The sequence below is a fragment of the Chamaea fasciata genome, unplaced genomic scaffold, assembly GCF_029207755.1.
Source record: "Chamaea fasciata isolate MVZ Bird 193981 ecotype frontalis unplaced genomic scaffold, bChaFas1.0.hap1 SCAF_30, whole genome shotgun sequence".
Taxonomy (NCBI): Eukaryota; Metazoa; Chordata; class Aves; order Passeriformes; family Sylviidae; genus Chamaea; species Chamaea fasciata.
Window position 1 is genome coordinate 2,904,768 of NW_027094115.1, and position 15,562 is coordinate 2,920,329.

A 15,562-nucleotide genomic window follows, 5' to 3' on the forward strand; every position below is an offset into this window, starting at 1 on the left:
AGGGGACACGCAGGGCAAGGGGACACGGGGGACACGAGGGGGACACGGGGAGAGCAGGGACACGAGGGGACGTGCAGCACCGGGGGGACAGGGGAGACGGGGGAGAGGGGGACACGGGACAACGCGAAGGGACACGCGGCGTGGGGGACACGACGGGACATGGAGGGGACGCGGGGGGACATCGGGGGGACATGGAGGGACACGGGGGGACATGGAGGGACACGGGGGGGGCATCGGGGGGACACGGGGGGACATGGAGGGACACGGGGGGGGCATCGGGGGGACACGGGGGGACATGGAGGGACACGGGGGGGCATCGGGGGACACCCAGGGCGAGGGGACACGCGGGGTGGGGCCAGCAGGGATGCCACCTGTGACACGTGGGTGGGTGGGGGACGCTCTGGGGGAGCGCTTCGGGGGTCCGGGGGGGTTCCCACATTTCCGCGTGTCCCCCCAGGGTGGTGCCACCCTCCCCGGCCATGTCCCTGTCACACAGCGCCGGCGGCCCCTTCGCCAGGCCCGTGTCCGTCCTTTGGGGTGAGTGCGGCACCCCAAACATACCCCAAACACACCCCAAAACCCAAACACACCCCAAACACACCCCAAAACCCCAAACACACCCCAAACACACCCCAAACACCCCCAAAACCCAAACACACCCCAAACACACCCCAAAGACCCCAAAACCCCAAGCACACCCCAAAAGCCCCAAAGACCCCACACACCCCAAAAACCCCATACAGCCCACACACCCCAAACACACCCCAAAACCCCCACACACCTCGCACACCCTACGCACCCCAAACACCCCACACACCCCAAATACCCCAAAAACCCCGAACACCCCAAACACATCCCAAAAACCCCACACACCCCAAAAACTCCACATACCCCAAAAGCACCCCAAACACCCCACACACCCTGCACACCCCCCACAGCCCAAAACCCCCCAGAGCCCCACACCCCCCTAACACACCCCGCGCGGCCCCAGGGGTGTCCCCAGCGGCGGGAGCCCGGCACGGCCGTGTCCCCGTGTCCCCGTGTCCCCGTGTCCCCCTGTCCCCGTGTCCCCATGTCCCCCTGTCCCCATGTCCCCGTGTCCCCGTGTCCCCGTGTCCCCGTGTCCCCATATCCCCGTGTCCCCATATCCCCGTGTCCCCGTGTCCCCGTGTCCCCCTGTCCCCGTGTCCCCGTGTCCCCGTGTCCCCATGTCCCCGTGTCCCCCTGTCCCCGTGTCCCCCTGTCCCCGTGTCCCCATGTCCCCGTGTCCCCCTGTCCCCGTGTCCCCGTGTCCCCGTGTCCCCATATCCCCGTGTCCCCGTGTCCCCGTGTCCCCATATCCCCGTGTCCCCATATCCCCGTGTCCCCGTGTCCCCGTGTCCCCCTGTCCCCGTGTCCCCGTGTCCCCATATCCCCGTGTCCCCATATCCCCGTGTCCCCGTGTCCCCCTGTCCCCATGTCCCCGTGTCCCCGTGTCCCCGTGTCCCCGTGTCCCCGTGTCCCCCTGTCCCCGTGTCCCCGTGTCCCCATATCCCCGTGTCCCCATATCCCCGTGTCCCCATGTCCCCGTGTCCCCATATCCCCGTGTCCCCATGTCCCCGTGTCCCCATGTCCCCGTGTCCCCATATCCCCGTGTCCCCATGTCCCCGTGTCCCCGTGTCCCCGCAGGGTGCGAGCTGAGCGCGGACAGACGCTGCTGCACCTTCCCGGCGCCCCAGGGCGGGCACGACGAGCCCGAGCAGCTGGTGCTCTACACCGTGCGTGACCCCAAAAACACCCGGGGGGTGAGGGTGTTCGGGGGGGGCTGGGGTGGGCAATTTGGGGCGGTTGGGGGTTTTTTGGGTGGTTAACTTGGAGGTTTTGGGGTTTTTTTGGGGTGGCTAATTTGGTGGGTTTGGGGTTTTTTTTGGGGTGGGTAATTTGGGGGCGTTGGGGTTTTTATGGGGTGGTTAATTTGGTGGGGTTTGAGGATTTTTTTAGGAGGAGTATTTTGGTGTTTTGGGGGGTTTTTGGGGGCGGTTAAGTTGGTGGGTTTGGGGTTTCTTGGGTGGTTAATTTGGTGGGGTTTGAGGATTTTTTTAGGAGGAGTATTTTGGTGTTTTGGGGGGTTTTTGGGGGCGGTTAAGTTGGTGGGTTTGGGGTTTCTTGGGTGGTTAATTTGGTGGGGTTTTGGGGGTTTTTGGGTGGTTAATTTGGTGAGTTTGGGATTTTTGGGGGCGTGTAATTTAGTGGGGTTTGAGGATTTTTTGGGGGCGTAAATTTGGTGGGTTTGGGGGTTTTTTTGGGGATAGTAATTTGGTGAGTTTTGTGGTGGCTGATTTGATGATTTGGGGTTTTTTTGGGGGATGCGGTTCGTTGGGATTATTTTCATGGGCTCAGACTCTGTTCATCCAGCATTTCACACCTCCCTGGCCCAGCAAAAAAAACAAAAATAAAACAAAAAAAACCCCCCAAAACTCAAAAACATCCCCCAAAAAATCCCCAAGGGGGTTAAGGAGGGGACGGGATTGCTCCTCCTACTGCCTGGGGGAAACGGCCTGGGATTGATTCCAGGGTTAATTAATTAATTAATTAATCAGGATGTGGGAGAGAGTGTGGCAGGCAGGGAGGGAGGGGGGGGCAGTTGTGTCCCTCAGCCCCCCAAATTCCCGGCGGTTTTGGGGGGAATCTTCTCTGCACGGCTGGGGGGATGAATTCCCCGAGGCGGGGATTGTGCCTGAGGGTGAATTTCGCCCCCAAAAAAACCCCAAAAAATCCCTGCGGGGTTTTTCCCGAGGATCCTGCAGGGATTTCTTTCTCCATCCCTCAGGGATTGAATAAATTCCCCACCACGGGCAGGGGGATGCCCTCAGCCCCAAAAATCCCCCCCCCCCCCAAAAAAAAAGGGGTGCTGGGGGTGAGGAGCACCCGGATTATTTTAGGGGGGGAGGGGGTTTCCCGATTTTTCCTTCTCTCCCAGATCTGCCTGGGGCCGGCGGCCCGGGATGAATTCCACGTGGTGGAGGTGACAACCGGGGACAGCGACAACCGCGTGTGGCTGCCCATCGCCACGCTGAGACCGTCCCTGCTGCCCATGGTGGGCGTCCGGGGGGCGCTCCGGGGGTCCGGGGGCTGCCCCGGGGGGGCCGCCAGGGATTGTCCCCGCTCCCCTTTTCCAGGTGGTGCTGAACGGGCTGGAAGTGACCCTGCCGGTGACATTCCGCCTGCGGGCCGGCTCCGGGCCCGTCTATGTCAGCGGGCAGCACGTGTCCGGTGAGGGCCGCGGTGTCCCCTGTGTCCCCTCCTGTGTCCAGTGGGTGTTGGGGTGTCCCCTCGTGTGTCCAGTGAGGATTGGGGTCCCCTCCCCGTGTCCCGTGAGTGTCGGGGTGTCCCCTGCCCTGTGTCCAGTCAGTTTTGGGGTGTCCCCTCCCCTGTGGTGTCGGGGTGTCCCCTCTCGTGTGTCCAGTCAGTTTTGGGGTCCCCGCACCCCCCCAGCGGGGTCTGGGGGCTCAGCCGGGCTGTCCCGCAGTGGTTGACCTGAGTTCGGAGGAGGAGGAGGAGGAGGAGGAGGAGGAGGAGGAGGAAGAGGAGACCCCCGAGCGGCCCCGCCGGCGCTCCCGTGCCCAGCCCAACGGCACGGCCAAGGTCAGCCCCGAGCGGGGGGCTCCGGGGACTCTTGGGGTCCCCGAGCACGGGGGAAACGGGGCGCAGAGCCCCCAAATTCCTCTCCGTGAAGGGGATTAACCACAGCCTTCATCCCTGGGGAGGGAGGGAGGGAGGAAGACTCCGCATCCTCCATCTCTCTCTCTGTCTCCCGCAGCAAAGGAAGGCGGAGAAGGAGGAGGAGCGGTGAGTGCGGGGACCCCGGGCCGGGGGATCCCCGGGGGGGCCCCCGCGCCCCTCTCGGCGTTCGGGTTTCTCTCTCCGGGGCACGGCAGGGTTTCCTCTGCTGCTTTTATACATTTGCTGCATTGTCTTTGCTAACTGGGGGCCAGGATTTTGGGAGGAAAAGGCAAAAGGAAAAGGCAAAAAAGCAGGATTAGCTTAGAAATAAAACCAGGTTTTATTAACACGCGCGAAGAGAAGCAAAGGAAAAGAAAAACAAACAAACAACCCCCAAAACAAAAACAAAACCCCAAAAAGAAAACAAACACAAAAAAATCACCACAACCTCGCTTCTTGTTCCTGCTACAAACGGTTCGTTTTCTACCGACAGTGAAAATTGTTTTCGCGGGCTCAGCCTCCCCCCCGTTTATCCGGCATTTCACACCCTCCTGGCCCAGCAAAAAAACAAACAAAAAAACCCACCAAAAAACCTCAAAAACAGCCCCAAAAACCCGAGAGGGTTAAGGAGGGGGACGGGATTTTGCTCTTCCTTCTGCCTGGGCTTGATTCCGCCCTTAATGACTTAATTAATCAGGATGTGTGGGGACAGTGTGGCAGGCGGGGAGGGCGGCACTTGTGTCCCTCAGCCCCCCAAATTCCCGCGGGGGGGGGTTGGTTGTTTTTTTTGGGGGGCGGGGGGTGTAAATTTCTCTGCACACTAACCCCAACCCCTCCCGGCCCGAACAGGAACGGCGATCCCCCTCCCGCCAAGGTAAACGCTCGGGGTGTCCCCCCCGCACCCCCTTGAACCCCACGGGATAAACAATCCCAGGAGTTCCCGCCGAAGGGGGGGGGAGGGAGATAAAAAGGGTCGGCAGCGGCTGCTGGACCCAAAACTGGGGTTAAAAAAAGCAGATTTGGGGTTTTTTCCCCGCCGCCTTCAGCCCCCTTCCCCCGTTGGCGCAGGGACGCGGAGCCGGCCGGGGCAGGAAAGCGGCGCCGAAGAATTGACGGGAATTATTCCATCGCAGCCTGGCCAGGTGAGAGGGGTTTGGGGTGAGGGTCCCCACAGAGCTCGGGGGGGCGGCCTAGGGTGTCCCCAACCCCACAGCGGGGTCACCCCGCCATCCCTGCGGGTGAAAAAAATATTCCTTTTTCCCTTCCAGGTGCCGGGAAGGGGAAAAGTGACACCCGCTGGGGCTGTGATTGCCGAATAAAGCGCACTTTGCACTCCTGGCTCCCCGTGCCGCTGCGGGGGGGGGCTCTGGGAGCGCCCCCCACCCTGATTTGGGGGGGCCGGGGCTGCCCCCCGGCCGTGGGGGGCGGTGAGAAGGGGGCTTGGGGGGTTTGGGGGGTCCTGGGGATCCGACCCCCCCCCCTCGAGGGCTGTTCCGGGTGTGGGGCAGCGATGGGGCGGTCACGGGGGTTTGTGGGGGGGTTAATCCCGCTCTGCACCCCCCGCGGTGGGGCTGGGGACAGAGGGGACAGTCCTGCAGGGCGGTGACGGCAGCGCTGTCCCTCCGGCCTGTCCCCACCCCGCGGGGGCTCTTTGTGCCCCCGGGAGGCGCTGGCAGCTCCCGGCCCCACACCTGGGGGGCAGCCCGGGGGCGAGGACGGCTCCACGTCCATCCGTCATCCCCCGGGGCGGGGGGGGACCGCAGAGCTGGGGGCTGTCCGGTTTGGGGTTTTATTTTGGGGGGCGGGGGGCTGCAAAGCGGGCTTGGGATGAATTCCTGCCCCGGAGGGGGGGCGGGGGGGGGGTTAATTTGGGTTGTCTTAATGAAATCAGGACCCCCCACACCCTCCTGCGGGTTGGGGGGGGGGGGGCTGCCCCCACACCTTGTGCCGAGGGGGGAAACTGAGGCACGCACCTGTGTAGACACCCCCTCTCCCCCTCGGGGACCCCCCAAAGGGCGCTTTGAGCCCCCCAGGGCGGTTTGAGCCCCCCAGAGGGCGGTTTGAGCCCCCCCAGGGAGGTTTGAGCCCCCCAAAGGGCGCTTTGAGCCCCCCAGGGCGGTTTTAGCCCCCCAAAGGGCGGTTTGAGCCCCCCAAAGGGCGGTTTGAGCCCCCCCAGGGAGGTTTGAGCCCCCCAAAGGGCGCTTTGAGCCCCCCAGGGCGGTTTTAGCCCCCCAAAGGGCGGTTTGAGCCCCCCCAGCTCCTGCCGGGGGTCCATCCAGCATTTCGCACCTGCCTGGCCCAGCGCACGGCTCCTCCTGGGGGGGGAGGGGGGCATCCCCGACCTCTCCCTGCGGGATTTGGGGGTCCCCAGAGCCCCCCCCCCCTCCCCGCCCCCAGCGCTGCTGAGACCCTCCCGTGGTGAGCGAGGGCTGTGCTGGCACCTGGTGACAAATCTCTGTCCCCAAGGCCTGGCGCCTCCACCGAGGCTTGGGGAGGGGGCGCACCCGAGCCGAGCCCCCCACTCCTTCTTCCTCCTCCTCCTGCCCCATGCCGGCCCCTCCCCGCGGGGCTCCCCGCACCTTTCAGAGCCTCCCCCGCCTCCCGCGTCCCCGTCCGCGCCGAGCCCGCGGGGGCGGCGTGGGGCGGGGGGCTGCCCCGCCCGGGACCACCGGCCACAGCTCCGGGGGCTGATGGGGAGGGGGCGCAGGGTACAGGATGGCGCTGGATGTCCCCCGGGCGTAGCACGGGCAGCCCCCGGGGCCCGAGGAGGAGGAGGAGGAAGAAGAGGAGGAGGAGGAGAAGCCCCCAGCCCCGCGGCCTCCCCCATGAGCCGTGGCCGCGGCGGGGTTTTGGGAATCGGAGCGTGCCGGGATTCAGCCCTGGGCTGCCCCGAGCGGGGGCATCGGGCCGGGCACGGGGAGACGGGAGCGCTCCCAGCCCTGCCCGGGGGGCTTCGGGCCGCGCCATGCAGCCCCTGGGCCTGCAGAACCTCTCCATGTGAGCCCGGCCCGGCGTCCTCACCGCGGCTCTCCCCGGGCTATTCCCGGGCTAATCCCGGGCTATTCCCGGGCTATTCCTGGGTCATTCCCGCGGCTCCCCCCGGGCTATTCCTGGGTCATTCTCGCGGCTCTCCCCGGGCTATTCCCGGGCTATTCCCGGGCTATTCCTGGGTCATTCCCGCGGCTCTCCCCGGGCTATTCCCGGGCTATTCCTGGGTCATTCCCGCGGCTCTCCCCGGGCTATTCCCGGGCTATTCCTGGGTCATTCCCGCGGCTCTCCCCGGGCTATTCCCGGGTCATTCCCGGCTTTCTCCACCGGTCATTCCCGATGTTCTCCCTGGGCCCCTCCCTGGGCTGTTCCTGGATTATTCCCGGGGCTCTCCCTGAGTTATTCCCAGTTTTCTCCCTGGTTTTCTCCCTGGGTTATTTCGGGCTTTATCCCTGGATCGTTGCCGGGGGTCGTTCCCGGTTTTCTCTCTGGATTAGTCCCGAGGTTCTCCTGTGTCATTCCCGGCTTTCTCCCGGGGTTATTCCCGGGGTTCTCCCTGGTTTTCTTCCTGGATCTTTCCCGGCTTTTTCCCTGGGTCATTCCCGGTTTTATCCTTGGGTCATTCCCGATGTTCTCCCTGGCTCATTCCCGGTTCTCTCCCTGGCTCATTCCCGGTTCTCTCCCTGGCTCATTCCCGGTTTTCTCCCTGGGTCATTCCCGGTTTTATCCCGGGATCATTCCCGATGTTCTCCCTGGCTCATTCCCGGTTCTCTCCCTGGATCATTCCCGGTTTTATCCCGGGATCATTCCCGATGTTCTCCCTGGCTCATTCCCGGTTCTCGCCCTGGCTCATTCCCGGTTTTCCCCCGGCATGGCGGGGCTGGGGGAAGGACGCACCTCCCGGCGGTTCCCGCCGACCCTTCCCGCTTTTCCCTTTTCCCGCAGATGTTTCCAGCTGCTCATGTTCTGCTGTCGGACCCAGGTAGGTGCGGGGGCTCCGCTGGCCCCGGGGCGGGCGGGGGCCGCGCTGGTCACCCCCCCCTTGAGCTGCCCCTTGGTTTTGGGGGTGTCCTGGGGTGGGGGGGACCCCCCGGGGGTCCCCGAGTGGGGCCGGGCAGGGCAGGGATGGTTCCCGAGGGGTGTCTGTGACCTCGGGGGGGTTCAGGGATGGGGATCTCCCCCCCCCAGACCCCCCCGGAGGGTCGGGGTGAGGCTGGCACGGCCCCCCCGGCCCAGCCCGGGCTGGCGCCGAGGGGGTTAACGGGGTCTGGACGCTCCCGGCGGGGGGGTGCGAGCTTCGGCGCCCCCTCCCCTCTCCCCCCACACCCTCCGGGGCTGCTCCGACCCTTTTTTTGGGGGGTTTTTCCTTTTTTTGTGTGTGTGAGCTTTGTAAAAGCGGCAGCTTTTAAAATGCACTGTTCCATACGAGCACCCTCTGCCCCGGCGCCCGAACAAAACCCGCGGGGCTGCGGCCCCAAAACATCCTCGGGACCTTTTCTCTCCTTTTTTTCCCCCTTCTTTTCTATTTTTTTTTCTTTTCCCTTTCCCAAGGTAAACGCTTTTATTTCTTTGAAAATGAGCGGGGAAAGGAAGGGAAGCGCCTTTGATGGGGGGAGACCACCCCCAAATCCCATCCCACCTCCCCCGGCCAACCCCAAAGGCTTTTAAAGCAGGAAATGAGTCCCGGCAGGGATTTGGGGGCTGCAGACCCTCGTGAATTCCCACCCAGCCAGGCGATTCCGCATCCTGGGAATGCGGGAGGCGGGTCCTGATCCCCCCAAAGTGACGCTGCGGGACCCCAAATGTCCCCCTCGCCCAGCAGGAGGTGTCACCCCTGGGTCTCAGCCCCTTCAGGGCTGGTTTTTGGGGTCTCTCAGGTGCTGCCCCAAACGCCGCTGGCACCGGGATCCAGCCCAGATTTCCCTTGGGATGTTCCAGTTGGAGTTCGGAGCGGGGGACCCCAAATCCCCCCAAAATCCCCCTCGGAGCGAGGACCCCGAACCCTCCTCACCTGCTCTGCTTTTCCCTCCAAAATGCCGCATTTAGGAAAAGCCTCGGGGCTGTTTTGGGATCCCCGGGGGGTTTATCCCGTTCCCAGGGCGGGTTGGGAGCGGGTGGCTCCGCTCCTGGGATTTTGGGCATTTGCTCCTGGGATTTTGGATATCTTTCCCTTGGATTTCGAGCACTTTCCCCTGGGATTTCGGGGGTGATTTGTGGCCCCTCAAACACTCTCTGGGTGTTCCCCCAGCTCAGCTCCTCCTTCCCGGCGTGTCCCAAAATCCCTGGGGCGCCAAAATCCTTTTCCCTGCATCCCGGCCGCGCTCGGAAACCAGGACCAAAAAAACCTCAAAAACCTCTTTGCCTTCCCCATCCCAAACCCCAAAAACCAAAATAAAGGAGGCGACACCACCCCAAACTTTTCTCCTTGCCGCCCCGGGAGAAGGAATTGATTTGATTTTTCCCTTTGTAAACAAAGGGGGAGAACCAACCGTCTCCTAATTTTAACCAGTACGTGAGGGACCAGGGCGCCGTGACGGACCAGCTGAGCCGCCGGCAGAGCCGCGAGTACCAGCTCTACAGCCGCACCAGCGGCGGGCACGTCCAGGTGCGCGGCAGGAGGGTCACGGCCACCGCCGAGGACGGCAACAGATTCGGTGAGGAGTCCTTGTGTCCGCCCGGGGCTGGCCGCCATCGGGGGATGGCCCGCGGGAAAGGGGTCTGAGGTCCTGGGGGATCTGGTGGAGTTCCTGGGGAGTCTGACGGAATTCCTGGGGAACCTGATGGAGTTCTCAGAGAATCTGATGGAATTCCTGGCGAATCTCCTGGAATTCCCGGGGGATCTGATGGAATTCCTGGAGAATCTGATGGATTTCCTGGGGAATCTGATGGAATTCCTGGAGAATCCGCTGGAATTCCTGGGGAATCTGCAGAATTCCTGGAGAATCCGCTGGAATTCCTGGAGAATCCGCTGGAATTCCTAGAAAATCCACTGGAATTCCCGGAGAATCCACTGGAATTCCTGGAGAATCCACTGGAATTCCCAGAGAATCCGCTGGATCCTTCACCGCGGACGTGTCGGGGGAAGGGAAGGGGCAGTTTGGGTTTCTCACGAAGTCCCTTTGGCATCACCCATGGGGAAATTCCCCGGGAAAGGAAATTTTTTTTTCCATCCAGCTCACCGAGAAATCTCAAAAGGGGAATTAATCTGGGGAATCTCCCTTGGAGGAACTTCCCAGAGCTGCGGAACAGAACAACTCCCTCTTTTCCCATAGCAATACCATCGATTTCCCCCTTTTTTCCGGGGAAGGCGGGGCGGAGGGGACGGGCCCGGGGGGGGGATTCGGGGTCCGGGGGTGTCGCAGCCCCCCGGGACACGTCCCCTGTCCCCTCCTGGCAGCCAAGCTGATCGTGGAGACCGACACCTTCGGCAGCCGCGTGCGGATCAAAGGCGCCGAGAGCGAGAAGTACATCTGCATGAGCAAGAGGGGGAAACTCATCGGGAAAGTGAGTCCTGGACACCCCCCCGGGACCCCCCCAAATCCCCCGGGGCCCGGCCGGGCCGGTGCCCCTGTCCTTGGGCACTTTGGGGGGTCTTTGGGGGGTTCCTGATCCCGTTTGGTTCCGTCCTCCCTGCGCGGGGCGCTCCACAGGGAGGATCCAGGGAGGTGCTGCTGGCGTGCGAGGGGTTAAATCCATAGGGGATGGGGTGGGGATGGGTTTGGGGGTGATGAAGGTGAGTTGGGGGTGACAAAGACGGTCTATGGGGTGACAGGGATGCTCTAGGGGTCTCAGTGATGCTCTGGGGCTCTCAGTGATGCTCTGGGGCTCTCAGTGATGGGCTGGGGGTCTCAGTGATGCTCTGAGGGGTCCCAGTGATGCTCTGAGGGGTCTCAATGATGCTCTGGGGCTCTCAGTGATGGGCTGGGGGTCTCAGGGATGCTCTGGGGGTCTCAGTGATGCTCTGGGGGGTCTCAGGGATGGGCTGGAGGCCACCAAAGCTGACCTGGCTCGTCCCAACCCCTCCCAAACCCCCGCCGGGCCCTCACCCCTCTCCCTCCTCCTCCTCCTCCTCCCGCCGCAGCCCAACGGGAAGAGCAAGGACTGCATCTTCACCGAGATCGTGCTGGAGAACAACTACACGGCCTTCCGGAACGCTCGCTACGAGGGCTGGTACATGGCGTTCACCCGCCGCGGCCGGCCCCGCCGCGCCTCCCGCAGCCGCCAGAACCAGCGGGAGGCTCATTTCATCAAACGCCTCTACCGCGGGCAGCCGCCCTTCCCCAACGCCGAGCGGCAGAAGCACTTCGAGTTCGTGGGCTCCTCGTCACCCAGCCGCCGCTCCCGCCGCACCCGCGGACCCCGCACGTAACCCCCGGAGCTGCCCGGAGTGTCCCCTGCCCCGCCCGGAGTGTCCCCTGCCCCGCCCGGAGTGTCCCCTGCCCCGCCCGGGGCTGTCCCCTCCCCGCCCGGAGTGTCCCCTCCCTGCCCGGAGTGTCCCCTCCCCGCCCGGAGTGTCCCCTGCCCCGCCCGGAGTGTCCCCTCCCTGCCCGGAGTGTCCCCTCCCTGCCCGGAGTGTCCCCTGCCCCGCCCGGAGTGTCCCCTGCCCCGCCCGGAGTGTCCCCTCCCTGCCCGGAGTGTCCCCTGCCCCGCCCGGAGTGTCCCCTCCCCGCCCGGAGTGTCCCCTGCCCCGCCCGGAGTGTCCCCTGCCCCACCCGGGGCTGTCCCCTCCCCGCCCGGAGTGTCCCCTCCCCGCCCGGAGTGTCCCCTCCCTGCCCGGAGTGTCCCCTGCCCCGCCCGGAGTGTCCCCTGCCCCGCCCGGAGTGTCCCCTGCCCCGCCCGGAGTGTCCCCTCCCTGCCCGGAGTGTCCCCTGCCCCACCCGGGGGTATCCCCTCCCCGCCCGGAGTGTCCCCTCCCCGCCCGGAGTGTCCCCTCCCCTCCCGGAGTGTCCCCCTCCCCGCCCGGAGTGTCCCCTCCCCGCTCGGAGTGTCCCGGCTCCCAGAGCTGCGGCTTTTCCCTCGTTTTGTTACAAATGGGTCGGGTCGGGTCGGGTCGGGTTGGAAGCGCCCCGAGGGCGAGGAGGGCACGGTTTGGGGTGTGGGATCCCGAATCCTGGCGGATCCCGGCGTGTCCGGGGCCTTTGTGCACTCCCCTCGGGGTGGTCACCGAGATCCTGAATCCCGGAGCATCCCAAGGAATCCTTGTCAGCCCTTTGGAGATGGTCCCGGGGGTCCCCAATCCCTGGAGCATCCCGTGGACTCCTCGCTCCCCACCCAGTGCCTTTGTCCCCCTGGCAGAGCCCTGTCCCTGCGCCGCCACCCCCGGACACGTTCCCGCTCCCCCTGGGCTCAGCTCTGGCTTCCAGGGCTGGTTCGGAGCAGCCCTGAGCCTGTGGGATGTCCCCGAGGGGCCGGGATGTCCCCGTGAGCGTGGGGTCTCCCTAGGGGACTGGGATGTCCCCAAGGAACTGGAAATGTCCCCTCTGGGGTGACATGTACCCAAAGGACTGGAAATGCCCCCTCTGGGGTGGGATGTCCCCACAGGACTGGGATGTCCCCAAGGAACTGGAAATGTCCCCTCTGGGGTGGGATGTCCCCACAGGACTGGGATGTCCCCAAGGAACTGGATATGTCCCCTCTGGGGTGGGATGTCCCCACAGGACTGGAAATGCCCCCTCTGGGGTGGGATGTCCCCAAGGAACTGGAAATGTCCCCTCTGGGGTGACATGTACCCAAAGGACTGGAAATGCCCCCTCTGGGGTGGGATGTCCCCACAGGACTGGGATGTCCCCAAGGAACTGGAAATGTCCCCTCTGGGGTGACATGTACCCAAAGGACTGGAAATGTCCCCTCTGGGGTGGGATGTCCCCACAGGACTGGGATGTCCCCAAGGAACTGGAAATGTCCCCTCTGGGGTGACATGTACCCAAAGAACTGGGATGTCCCCTCTGGGGCGGGATGTCCCCCGTGGGGCGGGATTCCAGCCCCACAGCCCCCGGGCCAGCACTTCTGTCCCCACTCCGTGGGGTCCCCGTGTTATTTATTGGAGGGGACGGTCTGTGCCCTCTCCCGGTGGCACCGCCTGGGACAGGGACACTGCGGGTGCCCCCCAGGCCAGAGAGAAGCCGCCTTTGGGGGATTTTTATTTTGCTACCGATGATTTTTTTGTGTGTTTTGACCAATTCCATCGTTTGAGAGACGGTTTTAGGCCTAAAGCTTTAGACTTGAGAGTTCCTTGGTGTAAAGGAGGAACCCTGCAGGAAATAAAAGTGAGTGTGCAGACTTTGGGGCCCGGGGGAGTTTTCCTCGCCGTGCCTGTGGGGATGGGGGATCCAGCACAGGGTCCCCAGGGCCACCAGCCCGTGCTTGGGGACACCAGCGGGACGGTGAAGGTGGCGGCTGACGGGGAGTCCTTGGGGCCAGCTCCCTGTTTGGGGATCAGTTTGTGTCCTGAAGGTGACTGCTGCACCCTGGTGACCAGGACAGCACCCCCGAGGGCACCAGGGTGGCACCCACTGTCCCCTCATATGGGGACACCAGGGTGGGACCTACTGTCCCCCCAAAGGTCACCAGGGTGTCACTCACTGTCTCCTCCATGGGATACCAGGGTGGGACCCACTGTCCCCCCAAAGGGCACCAGGGTGTCACCCACTGTCCCCTCCATGGGCCACCGGGGTGTCACCCACTGTTTCCCCCACAGGGCACCACCCCCAAAGGGGTTCCCATCCCCGTACCCCGTTTTTACCCCACTGAACATCCCCCTCGGTGTGGCACCCCGGGGACCCCCGGTGTTGTGCCCTCTGCAGCCCCGCAGGGTGTCACCCCCGGGGTGGGCCCACTGTGTCCCCCCATTGTCCCCACCCCAGGGCGTGGCCCTCAGCCCGGTGTGGCACCCAGAGCTCCCCCCAGAGCATCGCCCCTGTCCTGGGCCCTGTTCCCCTCACCTGGTGTCACCCTCGGAGTGGGACCCCTGGATCCCCACCCGGGGCATCCCCCTCAGCCTGGCACCCCAAACCCCGTCACCCTCAGCCTTGTACCCCCAAATCCCATCCTCTACAGCCTGTTCCCCCAAATCCCATCCCACTCAACCTCGTCCCCTGTGTTCCCCTAAATCCCTCAGCCTGGTACCCCCTGCTTCCCCAAATCCCATCCCACTCAACCTCGACCCCCCCTGTTCCCCTAAATTCTGTCACCCTCAGCCTGCCCCCCCCCAATCCCGCCCCCCTCAATCCGTCCTCCGCCGTTCCCCCAAATCCCACCGCGCTCACCCCGGCACCACCGCGGTCCCCTGTCCTCCCTGCCGCGGCCACCAGCCCCGCTGCCCCCTCCCCGACCTCTCGGCTGTCCCCCCTCCCCATAATCACCTTCCTCCGCCACAATGCCCTGGGAGGCGACAACCGGACCCCCGGGGGGGCCCTAATCCCCGAACCGGGGCTCCCCCAATCCCCTCCAAAGCTGGACTTCGGGAGGGGCAGCGGGGACAAAATTCTAACAGTTTGAGCTCAATGGAGCTTTAAAGCGGAGGGGAAATGCAACACCCGGCAATTAGGGGCGAACAATGCGCCCGGCGCCGCTGCCCAGGTGTGGCGGCCGGAATTAACCCGGCGGCCACGGTGATTTTAGGGGGGTTTGGTGGTTTTTTTTCTCTTTTCCTCCCACCTCCCCTCCCGTTTCCTTCGGCCCCCACAGCCCCGGCTCCTTGATCCTGCAGGAATCCGAGACGTTCTTGAAAGGAGAAGGGCTTTGAGAAAGGAGCCGGCTGGGCCGGGGCCCTCCCCTGCCCCCGCAGCCCCCTCCCCAATTTAGCCAAAGCTTCAAAGGTAGAGGAGTTCCCTTTGTGTGATCTCCGCTTTAATTTTTCCCCCTGTCCCTTTTTTTTTTTTTTTTTTTTTTTCCCTCTCTTCTCCTTCCCAAGCCCTTCCTCTTTTTTCTTTCAGGGTTTTTCCCCTTCCTCCCCTCTCTTTCTTCTCGACCTCCCGGGATAGAAAGGGCTCGGAAGGGTGAGTCCTTTTTAATTATGGCTGGAGAAGGAGAGAGAGAAAAAAACCAACAAACCCTCCTCACGCGGCTTCTTTCTTGTTTTTTGAGGTGAGACCTGGGGCGGGGGGTGGAGGTGGGGACAGGAATGTCCTCTGTGCAGAAAGTGCACTGGAGGGTGTCTGCTCCCAGCCTTTCCCAGGGGCTGGGGACGCTCGGGGTGGGGGGGGCACTGAGGGGACACCGAGGGGGACAGGTGCCACCCCCTGCCCCGCTGCCACCCCAAACGCTCTGACAGGGGGGTGCCGTGGGCTGGACAGGGGGTGGCACTGGGGTGACAGGACTGGAGGTGTCCCCTGGGGAGTGGCCAGGCCGGCCCTCACAGCCTGGAGGTCACCGGGCTCCCCCGGGTGTCCCCCCAGACCCTGCAGGGGGGCAGGGGGGGCGGTTTGGGGCCAGGCAGGTGCTGCACAGAGGGGCGCAGGGGTTGTGCCCCCCTGGGAACGTGGGGGGTGATCCTTGGCCCCGCCCTGCGGGGTGGGGAGGGCAAGGGATGCTCCTGCACGTCCTCCATCCCTGTTTGTGTCCACAGGGTTGTCCTGCACATCCTCCATCCCTGTTTGTGTCCATAGGGTTGTCCTGCACATCCTCCATCCCTGTTTGTGTCCACAGGGTTGTCCTGCACATCCTCCATCCCTCTGTGTGTCCACAGGGTTGTCCTGCACATCCTCCATCCCTGTTTGTGTCCACAGGGTTGTCCTGCACATCCTCCATCCCTCACTGAGGCCAAAGGATGTTCCTGCTCCTCCTCCATCCCTCTTTGAGTCCACAGGATACTCCTGCTCATCCTCCATCCCTCACCAAACCCAGAGGACCGTCCTGCCCACCCTCCATCCCT

At 64.0% G+C, this 15,562-nt stretch overlaps 2 protein-coding genes across 3 annotated transcripts; both read left to right on the forward strand.

Annotated features, from left to right (window-relative positions):
• Positions 1-455: 455 nt before the first annotated feature.
• Positions 456-5,041, forward strand: NPM2 (nucleophosmin/nucleoplasmin 2). Of its 2 annotated transcripts, XM_066206281.1 has the most exons (9): positions 456-537; positions 1,669-1,784; positions 2,960-3,076; positions 3,159-3,252; positions 3,509-3,624; positions 3,800-3,828; positions 4,552-4,576; positions 4,771-4,844; positions 4,971-5,041. In XM_066206281.1, exons 1-8 carry the CDS (start codon positions 480-482, stop codon positions 4,813-4,815), a joined length of 600 nt encoding a protein of 199 aa, XP_066062378.1. In that variant the 5' UTR covers positions 456-479; the 3' UTR covers positions 4,816-4,844; positions 4,971-5,041. The 2 variants fall into 2 exon arrangements, with proteins under 2 accessions (XP_066062378.1, XP_066062379.1); XM_066206282.1 differs by lacking the exon at positions 4,552-4,576 and having other exon boundaries at positions 4,749-4,844.
• A 1,000-nt stretch (positions 5,042-6,041) lies between these two features.
• Positions 6,042-11,059, forward strand: FGF17 (fibroblast growth factor 17). The gene is made up of 5 exons (XM_066206292.1): positions 6,042-6,052; positions 7,636-7,672; positions 9,200-9,344; positions 10,088-10,194; positions 10,772-11,059. The coding sequence occupies exons 2-5, from the start codon at positions 7,652-7,654 to the stop codon at positions 11,057-11,059; spliced, it is 561 nt and encodes a 186-aa protein (XP_066062389.1). The 5' UTR covers positions 6,042-6,052; positions 7,636-7,651.
• The last annotated feature ends 4,503 nt before the right edge of the window (positions 11,060-15,562 follow it).

Coding starts and splice junctions, on each gene's coding strand:
- NPM2 (XM_066206281.1), top strand. CDS start 480: ATGTCCCTGTCACACAGCGCCGGCGGCCCCTTCGCCAGGCCCGTGTCC. Junction 3,253..3,508: donor CAGCGGGCAGCACGTGTCCG/GTGAGGGCCGCG, acceptor GCTGTCCCGCAG/TGGTTGACCTGAGTTCGGAG. Junction 3,829..4,551: donor GCGGAGAAGGAGGAGGAGCG/GTGAGTGCGGGG, acceptor CGGCCCGAACAG/GAACGGCGATCCCCCTCCCG.
- FGF17 (XM_066206292.1), top strand. CDS start 7,652: ATGTTCTGCTGTCGGACCCAG. Junction 7,673..9,199: donor TGTTCTGCTGTCGGACCCAG/GTAGGTGCGGGG, acceptor AATTTTAACCAG/TACGTGAGGGACCAGGGCGC. Junction 10,195..10,771: donor GGGGGAAACTCATCGGGAAA/GTGAGTCCTGGA, acceptor CTCCCGCCGCAG/CCCAACGGGAAGAGCAAGGA.